Source organism: Kwoniella pini, chromosome 3, assembly GCF_000512605.2.
Source record: "Kwoniella pini CBS 10737 chromosome 3, complete sequence".
NCBI classification, from domain to species: Eukaryota; Fungi; Basidiomycota; class Tremellomycetes; order Tremellales; family Cryptococcaceae; genus Kwoniella; species Kwoniella pini.
In genome coordinates, this window is record NC_091718.1 from 1,450,002 (window position 1) to 1,467,715 (window position 17,714).

Consider the following 17,714-nt stretch of genomic DNA (forward strand, 5'->3'; position numbering starts at 1 on the left):
TTGAAAGAATTCATGGTAACATGTCACCTCTACCTCTTCCAATCGATGATCCAACATTACATTATATACCGCGAAGAGCGGTCGTAGATGCTCTCACACCCAATCCAACTCAACGGTAAGCTGGAAATTAGGTTTGCTCAGGTCTTTCAACCATCTTACTGCTGTTTCCTCTGTAGGGTGACTCTGATAGTAGCAGCGTGCTATGTGGTAGCTATTGGTATATGTGAGTAATTCCTCCCTGCGAGATTCCTACTTATACTAATATTCCTAATTTCGCTCTCGCAGTGGTATGTAAAAGATCAAGAATCTTGATGGCGTCGCAATGCTTAGACTGATATCACAAGTCTTGTTGAACTGAAAGTGGTAAGCTCAGCTATCATTTGGTATTGTCAGTCACCTCAGCTGATAAGTTTCGTAGGCACGGTCAGTGAGATCGGATGGCTCTGTCGGTATAGGAGGAATACCGAGCATGCTGACAGACAGCTTATGTTGACAGTGCCTATACTGGAGAAGATCATCTACCCATTCAAGCTGCTAGTGAGTCAATCGTGATGCCGCGTGATCCTCTCCCGTCTGCAATTGTACGTCACTGACCAAACTTTCTGATTTAGACTGTGGGAATGCACGAAATGTGAGCATACCTTCGTCTACTGAAAGATGGGTACACAGCGACTGACATCGCCAAAGGTCGCATGCTCTAGCAGGAGTAAGTAGTCTTCTACTGCTACGAGTGACAAGGGTATATGAGCTTATTCATCCCACAGGTGCTTACTTGCGCCTCAGTCGAGAAGATCACTGTAAGTGAATCGAAATTTTAGGGATACATAAATTCCAGCTTACACGAATTCAGCTCGATCCTCAAGAAGGAGGTTCCACAAGAATGAGAGGCGGTATTCCCGCTGTTAGTCAGCTGTTTCTCCGAGGGAATAACTACGAAAGCTGATTTCGCACATTTAGATCACATTGCCAGCTGGATACCTCGGTTCATCGTTCATTGGAGCGTGTCTGATCGCCGTCGTAAGTAGCTACATCAGCTGGCGTCTCTGCACCATCCACGACTTCAGCTGACTGTAAGATGCCTTTACTAGGGTTTCGATACTAACGCATCGAAAGTCGCCTGCCTGATCCTAGCTTTCTTCTGGATATTGACGTTATGGTGGGCGAGGTCAAGTTGGATAGCATGGGCTACTATCGCTGTTATGGCTGCTTTGATCATTGTAAGCCTTGCGTCTCGTCAATAGCTATGCTCCAGTCCATCCAAGGATCATTTGCCTTGGCATACGAGCTGATAATAGTCCAGATCACTTGGCTCGTCGCTCATTCAGTGGCTCTGCGATTCCTGATCCTCTTTATTGGAGTCATGTCCTGCCTTTATGCTATAGTGAGTGGCTCGCTTTGGCCATATGTCATAGCACGAGGATAGCTGGGCTAAGGGCCCTCTTCTACTTGCAGTGGGATATAGTGGATGTGAGTTGTCATTCGATTCATGCTCTGCAGCAGTCTCAGCTGGCTAAGTTCGAATTTCAGGATACTCTTGCAAGAAAGGTCAATACATCGGACGCATCGGAATATGCAAACATCATAGGCTGTTGTGGATCGCGATTCTGGGGTGAGCTGATTTGTCTTTGTAACCAATCATGAAATGCCAGCTCATACATGATTGCAGGAGCATTCTGGCTTGTCATCTCATGTGTCTGTGAGTATCATCGAACATGGACCTCGGCGCCCACTCGTGTTTATTGACACCCAAAGATAGTCTTTGCAGCTGGTCTTTTGGTCGGGATAGCAGTCTTCAAGGATGACTGGGATACTCAAGCTGCCAGAGCTGATGATTTCTTGGGAGGTAAGCGGAATTGTATGGCTGTCAAAACCAGCTTATGACGTGTCCTCACAGGTACGCCGTAGAAGGGCGAGCGGTGTGTTTCCGGATGATTCGTGCATGTCCAGAAGAGTCGTTTGAATCGCTTGTCTGGGTCCTATTTTATAATTCCTGGACATTCCGAGTGATGAGATCTCCACTGTTTGATATGTTCTAGGCCGTAACGCTCCGTCTCATCTGTCCCTCGAAAATGATTGCATGGTGGAGGTCGTGTGCATTAGATTGTATGTATTTTAGACGCGCTATTAAGGATTTGAGGATGTTTCGGAATAGCTGTTTGAATTACTCCTGAATATTAACTTTTTTCCCTTTCGTATAAAATATGAGTAATAGTCCTCCCATCACTAGCTGATCACTGCATATTGTAAATCCTGGCTTGTCAGTATCGCCATGCTCCCAATGGATCATCCGAATTTGAGCAAAGGTGGGAATATTGATATTTAGCTAGAGCTTGGATTCCCATCGACCCTTTTTCATCAACCCAATGAATTAATTGATATAGCTTGCTATCCTTGACGACCAATCCTGCACATCATCTTCGTTACATTCTAAGTCTAATTATTACCGACGAATAGAATGGTATAAGACGGTTTAGATATGGAAGCCATACGATCTATCCAAGCGGAACCTCAAGTCGAAGCACTGGATGTTATCGATGAACTACCTCCTCCACCTGCTCCATTCCCTCTAGATCAACTTGCGATTTCCTCAGAGTTGAATGGAAACGGAATGATATCGAGATCAGAACAGCCAAGGGTGAGTAGCATCTCGACCTCAATCTCATGTCAGCCATTTCGTCTTGAATCTCTTCTATGCAGCAGCTGTTACCTTTGATTTCTTGAGGACTGACCATTCTCTGCTATAGCAACACGTCCGAAATTATCTCGCTTCCGTCCAACAATCATGTATATCCGCTCTTTCATCCCTCCTACCTCCCGAATCAGCGTCATCTCACATGACCTCTTCCTCCGAGTCCCTTTCATCGTATAATGCACAACTTGCTTCAGCTTTGACGGATTTATTAGAGGTGACATATGAATTAGATGAATTATTACCCCCTTCAACTAATATCACGCCCTCAACTATACATACGGAAACTTTTCCAGATGCTGATAGTCCAGCAGATAGAATACAAAGCTCTTTCAATGCTTTGACTAACCTCTTAGAAGGATTACAAGATGCACGTTTAACCGACGATTTAACGGGCTATCAAGATACAGACAAGAATGAGCGGGAAGAAAGCAATCAAGGAGGTCTTCATCCTGCTATCAATGTGGTTAGGGAAGAACTGGCTTGGCAAAGATTGGAAAGCCTTAGTACTGCGATTGTTAGGCTATCGCAAGATAGATCGTCGTCTTCCCATGAAACCCTTGAATCGAATGTTTATTCAAAAGAAGGGAATGAATTATCTCAATCAACAGCTAACAATGGTCTACCACCGGCATATCAACAGTTTATCGATAATCACCCGCCATCGGTCAAGGAGAATGATAAATCATCAGTGTTGCCTTCATACCAAGATATACGTGATGAGGAAGAAGCTAGCCCTTCATTGCCTATTGAGGACAAATCGCAAAACGCCGATTCGCCTATATCCCCTGTGACTTCCCCAGGTCAGCAATCGTCTACACGCGAGAAGATGTTGCTGGAATTAGATTCTCTCACGTCAGCTATCGAAAGGTTATCTTCAGTCGTACCTAGATTACACGATCAACGAGTCGAAATGCGCCATACAGCCTCATCATCGTCATCGAAATCAAGAATACCTATTACAGATGGACATAATCTTAGTAAGGAGGACAAGATCAAACTTGAAAAGCAAAAGATGAAGGAATTGGAGGAGATCTGGGATAAGATCGAGAGAGCTCATGGGAAGAGACGGATTATGGTGGAAGATGGTCAAAGGGCTGATGGTGAGATCTGGGAGAGAAGAACTGTCAGTTCATTAGCTGCGTACCGGGTTTCAAGAGCAATAGAGCTAATAGAGCAAATTAATATTGCAGAAAGAGCGATTTATCAATCGCATTGTTGATCAAGCTGAAGCTCGAAGGCTAGATGACCAGGATTCTATCATGGGTGCAGTCGATGCTGATCTGGCCAGAGCGAGAGATCTTAGAAACGTAAGTCTAGATGTCTTGCCTGTAATCATCTATATGCTGATTGTCAAACTATAGCGAGATCATTTTTTGCGGGATCTCATAGATTCATCAGAGGAAAGACGATTAGATAACCAAGATGCCAATATACCTAAAACGGCCGATCGAAAAGCTTCACTCATCGAGAATTTGATGGAATACTCTACTTCCGGTAGGTTACATGATCAAGATTCTTTACCACCTACACCTCGTCACGGTAACAACGGAGAAAAGATAGAAGATCCTCTCGAGCTTGTCACTGTTCAAGATTTCTTGGCTGGTGGTGGTCCAGATCGCAGCCGATCTTTGGGTAGAGACACTTTTCGTGAGAATACAAATGGTAATGCAGAGGGAAGTTCTAGTATGGCAAGATCAAGGAGTAACTCTGTACCCCTCGATGAAGGTATAATGAGCAAGAAAAGTATTTCTGGAAGATCCACTCCCACTACATTCAAGAAGATCGCTGGAATGATGAGAAGAGGTAGTGGTCAGCTCAACCTGCCTTTGAAGCCTAACAACGGGTTTGGTACGTTATTGTGGATTATCCACATTGCTTCAGGCGGTCGAAGCTGACAAAGATGCTTTCGTAGATGCCAATAATATAGCTTACGTTACTGAACATCAAGAGAACCTTCGGTCTGTCCAGATTACTCTACATGGCATAGGAGTTTCTTCCAACTTGGAATTACAGGTGGAAAGCAGTATGACTAACGACGAGGAAGCGGTCATCACATCAAAGATGAATCCATCAATCTCGATCCGAATTGCTCTACCGACTGCAATTCAACACGGACAAATAATACCGTTTTCAGCTCAATCGCTACATCTAGAAGCTAAACTCGTAGCCCAACCTATTCCACCATCAGTTGCATCTCTTTTACCCTCATATCCACTCTCAGCGCCAGATTTACGCAAGATTGAACCCACCACTCTGTGCTGTACATCCTGTGAACGAGAATTAGCTACTTTACCTACGGACAGCTACAAGGATCTACCAAGTGAACATTGGGCGGAGATGATGGAAGTTTGGATGTGTCATAATGATCCTTCATTCACCGCTCGACTTGCTGAAAAGACTAAAGAAGGTTTCTGGCCTCAAAATGGTGGGGTCTTGGTAGGCGGAAGTTATCTATTGATAGGAAAAGAAAGAATAAAGTGGGGTAATATAACAGCAGAACAAGGAGATCAGGTGAGTTGAGCGAGAAATCCCTTCAAATGCTATTTGTTTGCACTTGTCCTCTCTGGCGTGTCACCATGGGCTATAAGAAGGTCTTCATCCTTCTCAATGGGTGATCTCATCTTTCCTCCTGGACGCTTGATATGCGCTAGACGAAGCTCTTAGTCAGTTTCGTCTTTCACAGATCTTGAAAAAGGGAATTTAGGAAATTTGGGATAAGATTTTGGTTTTTACCGATCTTTTGACTGATACAAAGGTCCTATATCAATTTATAAACAGTCTAGGGATGATCAAACTTTGATTCATGGAGTTCCAATGGATGAAAGCTACTCCCGAGTCTACATCTCTTCTCGTTCTTTACACATAAATCAAAAGCAATTGTTCTCGCATATATGAGAAGGATGATTTGGCTAACCTGGAATCTGCATACAGGTCGAACCATGGAATGTCATTTCGTGTCATTGTGGAGAGGTCCTCGGTAAACAAAGGTCAAAAGACGATAAACCTGGTGCGGAGACTGTGAGATTCAGTAAATGGGCTGTGGCACTTTTGAAGGAGGACGATGATGAAGAAATTGCAGAGTGAGTGTCTCTGGCATACTTAATCTGGTCAGTATGGCGAATTAAATAGTCATAACATTATAGATTGATCCGATTTCCTCTTTCGGTGTTTGTCGTTTCAGATATGCTGGAACTGTCCCAAGCTCATGCTAGTCATCGGTTCATCGTTTCTGAGGAAGAATCTGGGAACAAGAGGATCTACGTGAGTCTCTTTCCCCGAAACTCATTCGCCAATCAGTTGTTTCTCTCCTAATAACGTTCGCTCAGGTCTGGCTTTTCAATCCATCCGTCAAAATGTCATATGCTAAACCTACTGAACCCTCTCCCATGCCCTCACCTCTACGCAAATCAATTACATTGGATGGAGAAGAGAAAAGCAGGATCTCAAGAAGATCTTCTATCGCTTCGTCTATAGGAGGTAAATCAGTCCAACAAAAGGTTACACTCAGTGCGAGTCCAGGTCAAATTGTACTGAGAGCTGCCAAAATCATGTACAAGATAGTTGAAATGAATGGTGAGAAAGAGTAAGTGCTTTGTATTGAGCTTCGAATGAATCTTAAAGAAGCTTATGTGTTGTGGAAAAATTGGTAGCTTGGACGATTTACCTGGATTCGGACTCGGTGGACAAGTTGAAAGTCTTTCATACCCTACAACTATCTGTGATAAATTAATCAACACATTGAAAGAGAGTTCACGTGTCTATCCTGTTGGTCGAAGATCGTTGGACGCTTTTGATATCGGATTCTTAGGGCGAGTTTGATACTTTTTGGCTGGGACATGGTGTGGTGCATTTCAATTTGTACTTCATTGCCATACCTCTCTAAGAGTTGTATATATTATACCCTGCACTGTATAGCCTCGAATCAATGTTTATAATCTCTTTGATGATATCGGTCACAATAAGATCGCACTGTCACTAATGCATATAAGGGAATTCCAATTGCGTAGGAACCCAATCATCCATTATCTTTTACCCGAGTCACAATCACGGCGTCATGTGAAAGATTGATACGGACGGGCATGTACAGTAGAAGAGTGCTTGAGACTCCAAGGTTCATCGGTTTGCATGCTCCTAGTCGAAATTCTACCCTCGGGGATGATGAGGTGTCTTGTACGGGTCTGGACCGTGCCACAAGGTACAATCAAACATCATATGAAGGATCAAAAGATCTTCCAAGTATGACACAATGTCTACCCTTTGTGTCCAAGCAGTCGGCCTTCCTACAGATACATCACAGTGTGTAGCAATTGTAGGACCTGTCTGAAGGGGCGTAAGGCAAGACTCTGCTCCATCATCCCCACTTTTATCGACATCCTCTCTAGCCCTCCCTATAGAATGGTCGGGACATTTTGGTGGCAAACTGACCGATATGTCAACCTACCACTCTCACACGTTGCAGTTCAACGATCCTTTGCACATGGCGTCCGTGTATATCGGTGTTCGAGCAGTATAGCAGAAATTGCACTCTGATCCTCCTTTAACGATCCTCGAAGGCAGTATTCACCACCTAAGGAGCAGTGAGTCACAGACCACATTCGACATTTCGTTTGGAACAACTACGGAAAATATGAAATTCACATAAAAAGGATGATTCACTCAAACTGTTTCTTTTTTCAAATGTCTTCTTTTCAAGTATATTTGTGAATGTTGCAATTTGCAATACTGTGACGTGACATCAGTTTGATCCTTTCAATTTGTTTCCTCCTCAGTCTTCAAATTCGCTTATTTCCAATGTCGTCCTTTTAGTTGTCACTTTTCACGACCTCTTACATATCGAATACTAAAGAAAGGACCCCTTGTGACGTCAAGGAGAACCTTTCTTTCGGTGGAAATCGTCTATCCTTTCTTGCGTCCTTGGTCCCTCCTGCGTCCAATAAGTCTGGGTTGAGCAAGAATGCCTATAAGAGGCATGCTCAATTCTTTGCATTTCCATCGATTCATCATCTTCCCTCACTTGAACAATCAACAATTCGTCCTCCCAATTAAGCATTACATAATGTCTGAAAGTCGCAACACCTCACCAAGCCGTCTTGACAAGTCAGCCAGTGATCTTGAGGAGTTCCAGCTTGTTGAAAAACCTGACGATCACACTAAGACCGTTGACACTGGAAACGGCTGGCAGTTAGTGTACCGCGACACGGTACCAACTACAGTGAGTCAACTTCCAATGATAGGGACTACGAGCTGACTGATACGAGCGACAGAGCCTTACCGCTTCCGGGCCTGGGACGCAGACAGTACAGCCCACTTCCTATACCGGAGCAAGTACTGTAAGTCATTGAGATGAAAGTTGCTTGTACAAATCTGACTCATTTATCAGACCCCACCTCTCGCTATGCGTGGTCAGTACATGTCAAAGTCCGAACTTTTACACCCTGATAGTCTTCAGGGCAGAACTTTTGGCGACGGTTATGTCCTTCTTGTATATCACACCGAGCCAGAAAAGGAGCAGGCTATCTTAGAGAAAGGTCTGAGTAGTCTATCTCACCTCGCACGGTGTGATGATGCGACCGAAGAAACCAAATTTTGGGCAGCTGCCAGATGGTCAGAGACGCGATGGGCATCTGGACGTGACCCCGGGGTAATCTACCTCAAACCTGTGTATGAACAAAAAATGCTCGACGCGGTAATAAACAGTCAGGATTCTTGTATCTTTGTCGCGGCCCATCCGAACAGTGTGAACGTGTTCGATGCGTTTCACCGAGAGTCTGCAAGACCAGCGTCTACTCAAGACAGAATCAGAGAACACAATTTATATAAAAATTTCTCCAGAAACCTCTCCGATTATTCAAAGGATGTTGCCGATGGTGCAATTATTGATCAATATGCTCGAGCCAGAACTCTCGCCGAATGGAATCGAATGCACAATTTGACAAAATTTAAGGCAGAAGCCGTTGTCTCTGACGATATCATCGAACCAGATTACTTCGTTCCTCCCTCGTTACTCGACGAACTGGTTTCCAAATCAAAGGAATGACCAGCAACGTCAGAAAGGTTCGTGGATGGAATTCGTGAATACTAAAATGGCTTTCCGAAAACAAACTTCTATCGCCGAAACAATTATCGAACATTTTCCATCTAGCCTACACCCTGATTCCTGTTGTCTTCATCCCAAGAACCTATCGGTCGACTCCTTTCTTGATTACACCATACTTACTGTTGATTATATCGCCAAAAGACTTTTGTTCTCTTCCATTCTCTCCTACACCACACTCGCTGTTGATTGCTGATCACCTTCCTATTGTTCATTCCATATTTGCTGTTGATTATTTCACGAAACAACTACTAATCTCCTTCAAATCCCTCCTACATCGATTTTTTTGTGTAGAGTAAACTCTTTTCAATGTCCTTCAATTTGTTATATACTATGCATAACCTCATACACGTATACTCGTTCAATCAGGATGTGCTTAGGCCGCCTAAAGATTGAACTCTCCGTATTCCCGCCGAAGCCTCCCTCTTGCCCTCTGCAAATCCAGTCTCGCGAGAGGCTGTAAGCGATTTTTGGAAGAAATTCAGAGCCGTGGGCAAATCACCCTCCATCTGAGAGCAGTACGTGTGAATGTCAACCACAATCGCATTGAGCGGAATTTCAAACCACTCACCTCAGCTAACATTCCCAGATTGTACAGCCCTACACCTCTAGCCCTTTGACAAATAGCTATAGCAGATGCAAGAGGCGAATCCTTGTAGTTTTCGGATTCACTCTCACGTAATGCCTCTTCTGATAATTGTAAAGAACGTAATGACCATGATTTCGAGACTTTGATTGATTTAGCGGATCCGGGTGGTGGCGTTGATTGTTTGAGGGCGTACGAGGAAATTGTGGTCATGAGCTACGGTAGGCAAGATCTCAGCTCAAGCCTTACTTAGTCCGATCATACTCTGCAAAAGCAAGTTCGAAGCTTACCATAGCAGCTATAGTTATAAGCAGAATCACAAGCGTCAGCCGAGGCCTCAAGTATCACGGAGGATGGTACAACGTACCTTGACATCTGTCCCCTACTGGCGGAGTTGTCGCGCTTCCAGGCGGCAAGAGCAATGAAACAGCTTGAAGTAATAACTGAGCAGACAAATCATGTTGACCTTTCTTAGCATAAACTTCCGAAAGTGATTCCATTGTTATACCTAAACCCCGCTTATCGACTGAACCACCTTGATTTCGCTCCATATCTTCTGATACCTCGCCAGAGGGTAAATCAACATCTCTTCCTAGTATGACCTGTTCTTGACTACTTCCTCTTTTACTCGAATTGCTAAATTCGGTTGACGGTTTATTGAGACCTAGTCTTAGCATAGCAGTCAAGGCGTTCGATAGATAATATTCAGAAGCTTCATTCCAATTTCCAACTTCTCCCCCAGCAGGCAATGTGAGTTTCGACGATAATGCAGGAATTTTATAGGCTGGCGCTTTCCTTGAATTAGAGATATCTAAAGAAAGTTGACCCAATTTCTGATATAAACCGATTACTCTTAAATGATCTTTTTCATTCAATTTATAGCTTGATCCTATCCATATATTCGGATCTACACTTTCGATAGTATTACCTGGACCTTCGAGTGGATTAGTACCGAACATTTCTAAAGCATTTCTAAGTTCTTCAAATGCGGTAACTCTTTGACCCATCAATTCTAGTACATTGGCTAATTCAACGTATATACCTGTTATCTTCTGTAATGGTTCAGGTTCAAGCGATTCTGGACCGAGAGTCAAAGCTACCTCTAGGGCTCTATTTTCCATCGTGAGCATATACACTTTATGGCTAGTGCTAAGAAGAAAGAAACTTACTCTCTGAAATATTGTTCAGACTTCCTATAATCCTGCCTCAGTTTCGCTTTCAACGCTGCTCGTAAGGGAATTCGGACAGCTTTAGGCCATGTTTTCAATGTTGAGTAGAATTCAAGTCTGAGTATTCAATCGATCAGCCAGCATGCCAACAAGGCATACTTTGATTAACTCACAGCCCGTAGATAGTCACCAAAGCTCCCAGACCGGCTAAACCACTGAATATCCAAGAGATCTTCAAACCTTTCTTCCCATTCTCGCCTGTTCCAGAGGTTCCTTCGCCAGTCTCTGGTCCTTCAGGCTTGCCTCCAGGATTAGGCTGTTCTGATCCGGCTTGCCTGGACGACTCCGTATTCGTTGTATTCCACCGTCTGGTGTAAGCGATCGAAGGTGGGGTTGATCGGACCGGACAGCTAAAGACCGCGCTTTGTCTACTAGGGGCAGTCATGCACCTAGCAGCACTGACCGTCCTTAATACTGAGGTAGAGGCTAGCTTCGACATCCTTTCTTCAGACAGACATGTAACGTCAACGATTATCTCTGAATTCCAGTAAAAGTACGTAGAAAGTACGAAACCCAGAATGTCAGACAGAATGACGACTTTTGAATTCGAGTGAATCTCCTCCACTTTTCGAAATTCGACAAAAGTTGAGTCAAAAGAACAATAATCTTGACAATTTGTATACTGCTCATTATCGTTTTCAATCAACTAACAGAACACCTGCATTTATCAATACGTCCTGCTAACCTAATTGAAACAAGCAGCTATGGCAGGAGTAGCAAGTCCTTTATCACTTTCACCGGCACCATCCGCAAGGGGAACTTCAAGACCACCTGCTCAAACTCACGCTTCAAGTTCAGGAAAGGGGTTTGATGTGATTAATGCTTATAAGAAAGCTATAGAGGATGACAAAGTACGTTGAGGATATCTACAGAAATCAATGATATCTGGTAAGGGGAGTGTCAACTGATGACTGTCATTGTCAAAGGTCCCTCATCCGATAGCTGCTATTTTAGCTTTAGTTGAATTGATAGAGGCATCTACAGGTAAGTCAGCACTGCGCTTCTCTGGTCCACTCGACTATGCATTAGACCAAGTTGGAGTTGACTACAGCTGATTCTCTGCGTTTCTGTTACGCAGCTTCCACCGTCACTGGACTCGCACAAGAACTCACAATAGGAAGAAAAACTCTGATTAATACTCAACCGAGTTTAGGTGTAAGAGCGGGGTGTCAATTATGGGAGAGGTTTTTCGCACTGTCTATGGGCGGGGAAGTAAGTTCTTGCGACTTAGATCGAATTAAAAAGTCCACAATTCATTGTTGACCTTTCGTTCGCAATTGCAGGATTTCCCTTCATACAAACGAACTCTGATTTCGCAAGGTCGTTCATTCTGTGCTATCACAGCACCTCAATGTAGAGAGAAAATTGCGGATTTAGCTGTCAGCTTTTTGAGAGATGATTGTGTTGTAAGTTGCTCATCCAATGAAACAGCGAAAGCTGCCCATATGTCGGAAGAATAACTGTCAACATACTACCGAATCTAGATCCTCACACATAGTTATTCTCGAACAGTCATTCAAACTATCCTTAGAGCTCATAAACAACATAAGCGTATAAGGGTTTATGTTACGGGTGAGTCCTAGTGATTTTGGAAATATAGATGTTGATAAAGGAAGCTGATATTTGCCTGCTTTAATCACAAATAGAGGCTAGACCAGGCTGTTTAGGGTAAGCTATGAAACGCAGTGAGACATATTTCGGCTGGTTTGCTGATCCTGTATTCTTTCGGGATACAGTATGCGAACACACCAAATCTTGACTGCCAATGGTATACCATGTACAGTTGTACTTGACAGTGCAGTAGCATATGTTATGGAAAGGGTAGATATGGTTTTAGTAGGTTCAGAAGCAGTAGTTGAGAGTGGAGTGAGTAATAACTTCTCAATCATCTCTGCGATAAAGGTCTGTTTAAGTTTACTAATCATTACTTTTCGTGAATTATATAGGGTTTGGTATCTTCAGTTGGAACATATCAAGTAGCATTAGTAGCTAAATCAATGCAAAAACCATTTTACGCATTAGCAGAATCTTATAAATTTTTAAGGCATTATCCATTATCTCAAACAGATTTACCAATTCCAACAACAACAACTACTTCATCTTCAACAAATAATAATAATAATAATGATAATGAAAATGTAAATTTCAATTTTAGACATTTATATGGAGATATACCATTAGAATTTCCAACTTTAATACCAATATCGAATAATTCAAATTTAAATTCTTTTATTAATCAATTATCAAGACCTAATTCTTTAACTCCTCAAACACGTTCACCAATTGTTCCTGGAACTCCAAATAACAACAATGAAAAAGAAAAATTAGAAATGACAAAAGAAATGATTATTATAAATCCAATTGTTGATTTTACAACACCTGATTTAATTGATTTTATAATTACTGATTTAGGTTCTCCTTTAAGTCCTACTTCTGTAAGTCAATATTTAGTTGCTCAATTTTCATCTTAAAATATGAGTATTGTCGATATTTCAATAGTAATATGTATTATAAAATTCAAAAATAATCATGCAGATTGTGCCTGATCTTGCAACTTGACAGACCTTGATGATTGTCACTCTAGTTCAGACAAATCATATCCAATCTAGAAATAGCATTCGTTGAATATGCATAGTTATTGCTTTATACAAGAATTACAGCTTCTTGCTTATAAAGGTTAGCAGTTTTACGTTCTAATGACTGTACCGTTCTTCTCATCTTCCAAGTATGCTCTAAAATCGAAAGGAAATCAGCATTCAAGCTACTATCGGCAGATCACAATGAAATCCTGACTTACCCAATAGCATTCATTGTATCTCCAAATTTGACTAAATAAGCTCGAAGTACGCTTTTTTCAACATGAGGTAAAATATCTCGCATCGTATTTAAATCATCTTCTCTTATAGGGGTATGCATTCCTGATGCTGGTCCAGTGATTGGGGGTATACTAAGTGAACTTCTAGGAGGTGGAATTGAAGAAGAAGAAGAAGACATGAATCCATCTAAACTACCTCTTGAGGAATTTCTTAGTGGTAATTGATTAATTCTATTTAATCCCATATCTAAACTTGATCTTCCACTTGAATTAGCATTAACAAAAGTACTTGTTCTATCGAAATCAAGAGAAGATCGATTTGTCGAAAAGGGAGGTGTAGATGTGCCTCCACCTCCATTTATAGATCTTGGACCTCTTGGGCCTATTACCCCAGAAGCAGGTGATTTTTGTGGAGATGTTGAACGTGGTGAAGAAATTGGTAATCCTATTATATCTTTTTTATTCATTGAAGAAGAAGAAGAAGAAGAAGATCCACCACCATTAACTCCTACTCCAGATGAAGTAAATCCAGTAGGAGGTCCAAGTGATAGAGAATCCTTTTTACCTTTTTTCATTGCACTGAAAAAACCTTTTTTAGTCGACATGGAGGAAGCGAAACTTGAAACACTTTGCATTGATTGTGAAGGTTTCAATCCACCTGAAAAGGTTTGTTGTTGTAATTCTGGATAAGGTAAATTTGATGGTAAAGAAGTAGGTTGATCTTCTGGATCCAACACTCTTTGCGAGATTTCTCTTGCAGTATAAGAATCTGCTCTCATCGGAAATTCGCTTCCTGCAGAAACGTTTCTTTGATGTGGTATGGGTGTAGGATCATATGGTGATAATTGATACGGTAATGGAATCGCCGATGGTACTGAATTTGATTTTACACCAAGAGATGACAAGGCTGTTTGTTTAGGTGGTCCAGTCCTATTTATTTGATTTGCTACGTCGATCCGCAATTACAATCAGCTTTACAGATTTAGACTGGTAAGATTCTGTAGGCACTCACCACTTGCTATACACCATTCCTTCAGACCAGATTCACTTCGACTCAACTCATTGATAGCCTTCGCATATCCCTTAGCTCGATCGCCCGAATGTTTCAAGTTTTTGATATTACCGTAAAGCATTGCCGAAGGCCATGGTCTGACCGTTATCGACAACGTTGGGGATTGTATTTGCTCTTTTGAAGCGAAAGAGAAGATTGAAGATGCTTTCTGCCGCAATTCAGGTCGAGTCTTCTTGTTTTGCGGCAACTGATGCTGAGAGGAGTGATTGCTTTGGGTTGTTTGAGTATTCTGAATCATTATGAGGTTATTGGATGAAGGAGTCGAAGATAGATTGGAACCAGGTAAAGATGTTCCACGTTGAGGCAAGGAAGTAGGTGTCATTGGACTTTGATTTTTCTCATCAATCAAAACTTCAGCAGCAGGTTCGAGTTTCAGATGTGAAGGCTTATCCTTTTTGGACGGTTCACTTATTGTCGGAGGTGGTGTATCTCTAGAATCAATCAAGCCTATAGCATCGATAGCTCCGCCCAGCATATCGGTGAGATCGTTGATAGTAGCCGAGGAAGAGAATATAGGCGAATATTGTCTGTCAGGCGATCGATCTGGTCGTTTGGGTTGTGGTTTATCTAAATTGCCTGTTGGTTGTGTTGGCCGATCAGGTGAAGGCATAGGTGAGTTTGGAGTATGAGTTATGACCGGGAGTGTCTGAGTGAAGGATTGAGGAGAGGACGTTTGGCGAGAAGAGGTATTAGAAGACTGAGTGACGACATTTGTTGCGTTCGGTCTATAGATGAAGCATTAGCGGAATAACTCAAAAGTGAACCGAGATGCCCTTGATCAACTTACAAGGTTCTCAATACACTTCTGGGAGGAGGTTCTGGACTTCTATTCGGACTAGGTGTTGAGCCACTCCTTTCGGACTGCACTTCTCGAGTAGGCGTAACGGCTCCACTACGATTAACGTATTTATCCGGCGAAAGCAAATTCTCTCTGCTAGGCGACAAGGTAGTCTCTACACCTGATACAGAAGTTGAAGCGGGTAATGTGTTCCTTCGATCTGCTCTGGTGAAGTTGTCTTCGCCATCGTTCAATTCTTCTCGATCTTCTGTTCCAACGCGAAGCTCGTTAAATTCTGTCTTCATGGCCGGAGCACTATTTAGGGTAGATGTATCACGAGCTCGATCATATTGCGAGGAAGATGAGGATGGTGATTTAGATGGGGACCCGGAACCAGAGGTAGATTCAATTTGAGGTATATCAAATCCTAGACCTGTAGCTTGACGATTAAATGATGCTGAAGTGGGTGTATGATGTCTACTTGCGCTTCTAGATTTAGGTGATCGTTTTGGAGTCGATATCTGCGGTGTACCAGCAGGAGAAGAATGTTGAGATCGTGATCTGTAATCATGATTATGATTGATTGATAATCTTGAAGGTAAAATATCATTCCTTCCATGAAATTCTGAATATACGATTGGTGTCTTATATATACTTGAATCTTCTTCATTCTGATTTACTTTGTAAGTCGCATTTGATTGTACACTAGCTCTAGCGTCTCTATCAAATCCAAATTTATCTTCTCCTCCTTGATCTAAATGGGAAGGAGATGAAATATCCATCAAACCTCTTTTTTCTCGTTCTAAAGTATTTTCAAAATCAAATTTACCAGGCAAATTCAATCCAATGGGTGAATAATTACTATCACTAGATTCGTCTTCTGAGTCAATACCTTCTTTATTTCTTCTCCAAGGGGATGGTGCAGATAAATGAGAAGAAGCACTTTGAGGTGCTGAAGTATTTTCATCCATATTTGAATATTTAGAATTTTCAGACCATCCTCCAGGTGAAAAATCATCTTTCTTGGTAGGTTTTTCATTTGTATTAATAGGATAAGTAATATTTAATGCTTTTGTCATTGAATATAATGGATTTGAACGTTCATTAGTTGAAGGTGATGGAAATTCAGGTTGACGAGGAGTTTTCTCTTCTATTGGTGATTCAATAAGTACTTGTTGTTTATTATTTGATATTAAATGTTGACCTTCATTTGAAGATGGTGAAAAACTCATACCCATTCCATTTGTAAATAATTCTTCATTTCTTAATTCTCCAACATTTTTTGAATCTCTTTCAAAACTACCTACTGGAGAAATTCCAAATTGATCATGATTATGATTATTATTATGATTATGATTATGATTATGATTATGATTATGATTATGATTAGATGGAGAATGATTAAAATTCATTATATTTGAATTTGGTGATGAAGAAATTCCAAGTGAAGATGAAGAAGAAGATGCTCCTGCTCCAGCTAATGAAGACCAATAATAATCTAATCCACCTGAAGAAGCATCTGTTGATCGTCTTTTACCTAATCCTGGATGTGTACGTGGATTTGGTGAAGTTGATGTAATTTGTTGTGATGAAGATGAACTTGAAGATATTGCTGAAAGGCGATGAATTCAGATAAGCAAAGCTACATGAATATTGATGAAAAGATGTTTTTTTGAATATACAGATTGTTGATCGTTCAAAGGAATGTATCAATCACTTACCACTTGAAGATCTTATCATATAATCACCTTGAGATTGTTTAGGTGATTCCAATGAAGGTGAAATCAAAGCATTATTTCTTAGATTAGGATTACTTATAGTTGAAGAAAGGTAATTTCCTGCTGGTGATCTTGTTAAACCTCCTTTTCGAGAAGCCGAGGGTGAAGGTACTGCCATTCTGGTTGTATAACATTGATTCGTCCGTAGTGGAGCAAGTGTTCCTGTAGTGCGTGATAATTTAGGGTTGTTTCGGATTGACCCAAAAAGAAAGATGAGTTGATCTGTGCGTTAAGGTAATTTATCGTTATCGTTGTTGTCGTTGAATGAGAAATGAAATGTCAATATATCTTGGCATATCCGAGCTTATTGTCGAAATGACCCAATCTTGTATGTATTCTATTGTAATAGAGCTGTAGCTCTTCAAGCTATGATGTTTATGATAGTAGCCTGCATAAATATTATAAGAAGTAGTAATGTCATACATGGCATAGGTTGTTAATTATGTTTCCCAATTCAATCAAGACTATGTCATCTCCTTCGCGTCCCATGTTTACTATAGTACTAATAGTACTAAGGGTTCAGATGTTAAACATTTATTACGCGTGGCGGCAATCTGCTGACGATATTCTTGCTTGGCTATGCTTAAATATACGTACAGAATACGTAGGAGTATGTATATACACACACATTGCAGATACATTACACGTTGTGCGAACTTCATATTCTCAT

The 17,714-nt window shown here is 41.5% G+C and overlaps 6 protein-coding genes across 6 annotated transcripts; 4 read left to right on the plus strand and 2 right to left on the minus strand.

Moving 5' to 3' along the window:
• Window positions 1–20: 20 nt before the first annotated feature.
• Window positions 21–1,905, plus strand: I206_102730 (uncharacterized protein; the record flags this gene model as incomplete). The annotated part of the gene is made up of 15 exons (XM_070202617.1): window positions 21–115; window positions 177–223; window positions 497–537; window positions 612–631; window positions 688–706; window positions 765–797; window positions 851–901; window positions 958–1,017; window positions 1,089–1,217; window positions 1,301–1,381; window positions 1,453–1,467; window positions 1,528–1,609; window positions 1,667–1,696; window positions 1,757–1,843; window positions 1,895–1,905. The coding sequence occupies 15 exons, from the start codon at window positions 21–23 to the stop codon at window positions 1,903–1,905; spliced, it is 801 nt and encodes a 266-aa protein (XP_070058718.1).
• Window positions 1,906–2,476: 571 nt separating this feature from the next.
• I206_102731 (uncharacterized protein) lies at window positions 2,477–6,511 on the plus strand (the record flags this gene model as incomplete). The annotated part of the gene is made up of 9 exons (XM_019154837.1): window positions 2,477–2,635; window positions 2,745–3,815; window positions 3,883–3,999; window positions 4,054–4,540; window positions 4,605–5,203; window positions 5,624–5,772; window positions 5,836–5,953; window positions 6,019–6,275; window positions 6,343–6,511. The coding sequence occupies 9 exons, from the start codon at window positions 2,477–2,479 to the stop codon at window positions 6,509–6,511; spliced, it is 3,126 nt and encodes a 1,041-aa protein (XP_019012240.1).
• A 1,237-nt stretch (window positions 6,512–7,748) lies between these two features.
• Window positions 7,749–8,729, plus strand: I206_102732 (uncharacterized protein; the record flags this gene model as incomplete). The annotated part of the gene is made up of 3 exons (XM_019154838.1): window positions 7,749–7,904; window positions 7,957–8,022; window positions 8,073–8,729. 3 exons carry the CDS (start codon window positions 7,749–7,751, stop codon window positions 8,727–8,729), a joined length of 879 nt encoding a protein of 292 aa, XP_019012241.1.
• Window positions 8,730–9,151: 422 nt separating this feature from the next.
• I206_102733 (uncharacterized protein) lies at window positions 9,152–11,040 on the minus strand (the record flags this gene model as incomplete). Its single annotated transcript, XM_019154839.1, has 6 exons — window positions 9,152–9,295; window positions 9,358–9,588; window positions 9,663–9,670; window positions 9,740–10,482; window positions 10,542–10,658; window positions 10,715–11,040. 6 exons carry the CDS (start codon window positions 11,038–11,040, stop codon window positions 9,152–9,154), a joined length of 1,569 nt encoding a protein of 522 aa, XP_019012242.1.
• A 265-nt stretch (window positions 11,041–11,305) lies between these two features.
• On the plus strand, window positions 11,306–13,072 carry I206_102734 (uncharacterized protein; the record flags this gene model as incomplete). Its single annotated transcript, XM_019154840.1, has 8 exons — window positions 11,306–11,452; window positions 11,528–11,585; window positions 11,680–11,813; window positions 11,885–12,007; window positions 12,086–12,173; window positions 12,248–12,269; window positions 12,338–12,467; window positions 12,548–13,072. 8 exons carry the CDS (start codon window positions 11,306–11,308, stop codon window positions 13,070–13,072), a joined length of 1,227 nt encoding a protein of 408 aa, XP_019012243.1.
• A 215-nt stretch (window positions 13,073–13,287) lies between these two features.
• Window positions 13,288–17,162, minus strand: I206_102735 (uncharacterized protein; the record flags this gene model as incomplete). The annotated part of the gene is made up of 5 exons (XM_019154841.1): window positions 13,288–13,333; window positions 13,399–14,362; window positions 14,429–15,213; window positions 15,276–16,878; window positions 16,988–17,162. 5 exons carry the CDS (start codon window positions 17,160–17,162, stop codon window positions 13,288–13,290), a joined length of 3,573 nt encoding a protein of 1,190 aa, XP_019012244.1.
• Between the last annotated feature and the right edge of the window lie 552 nt (window positions 17,163–17,714).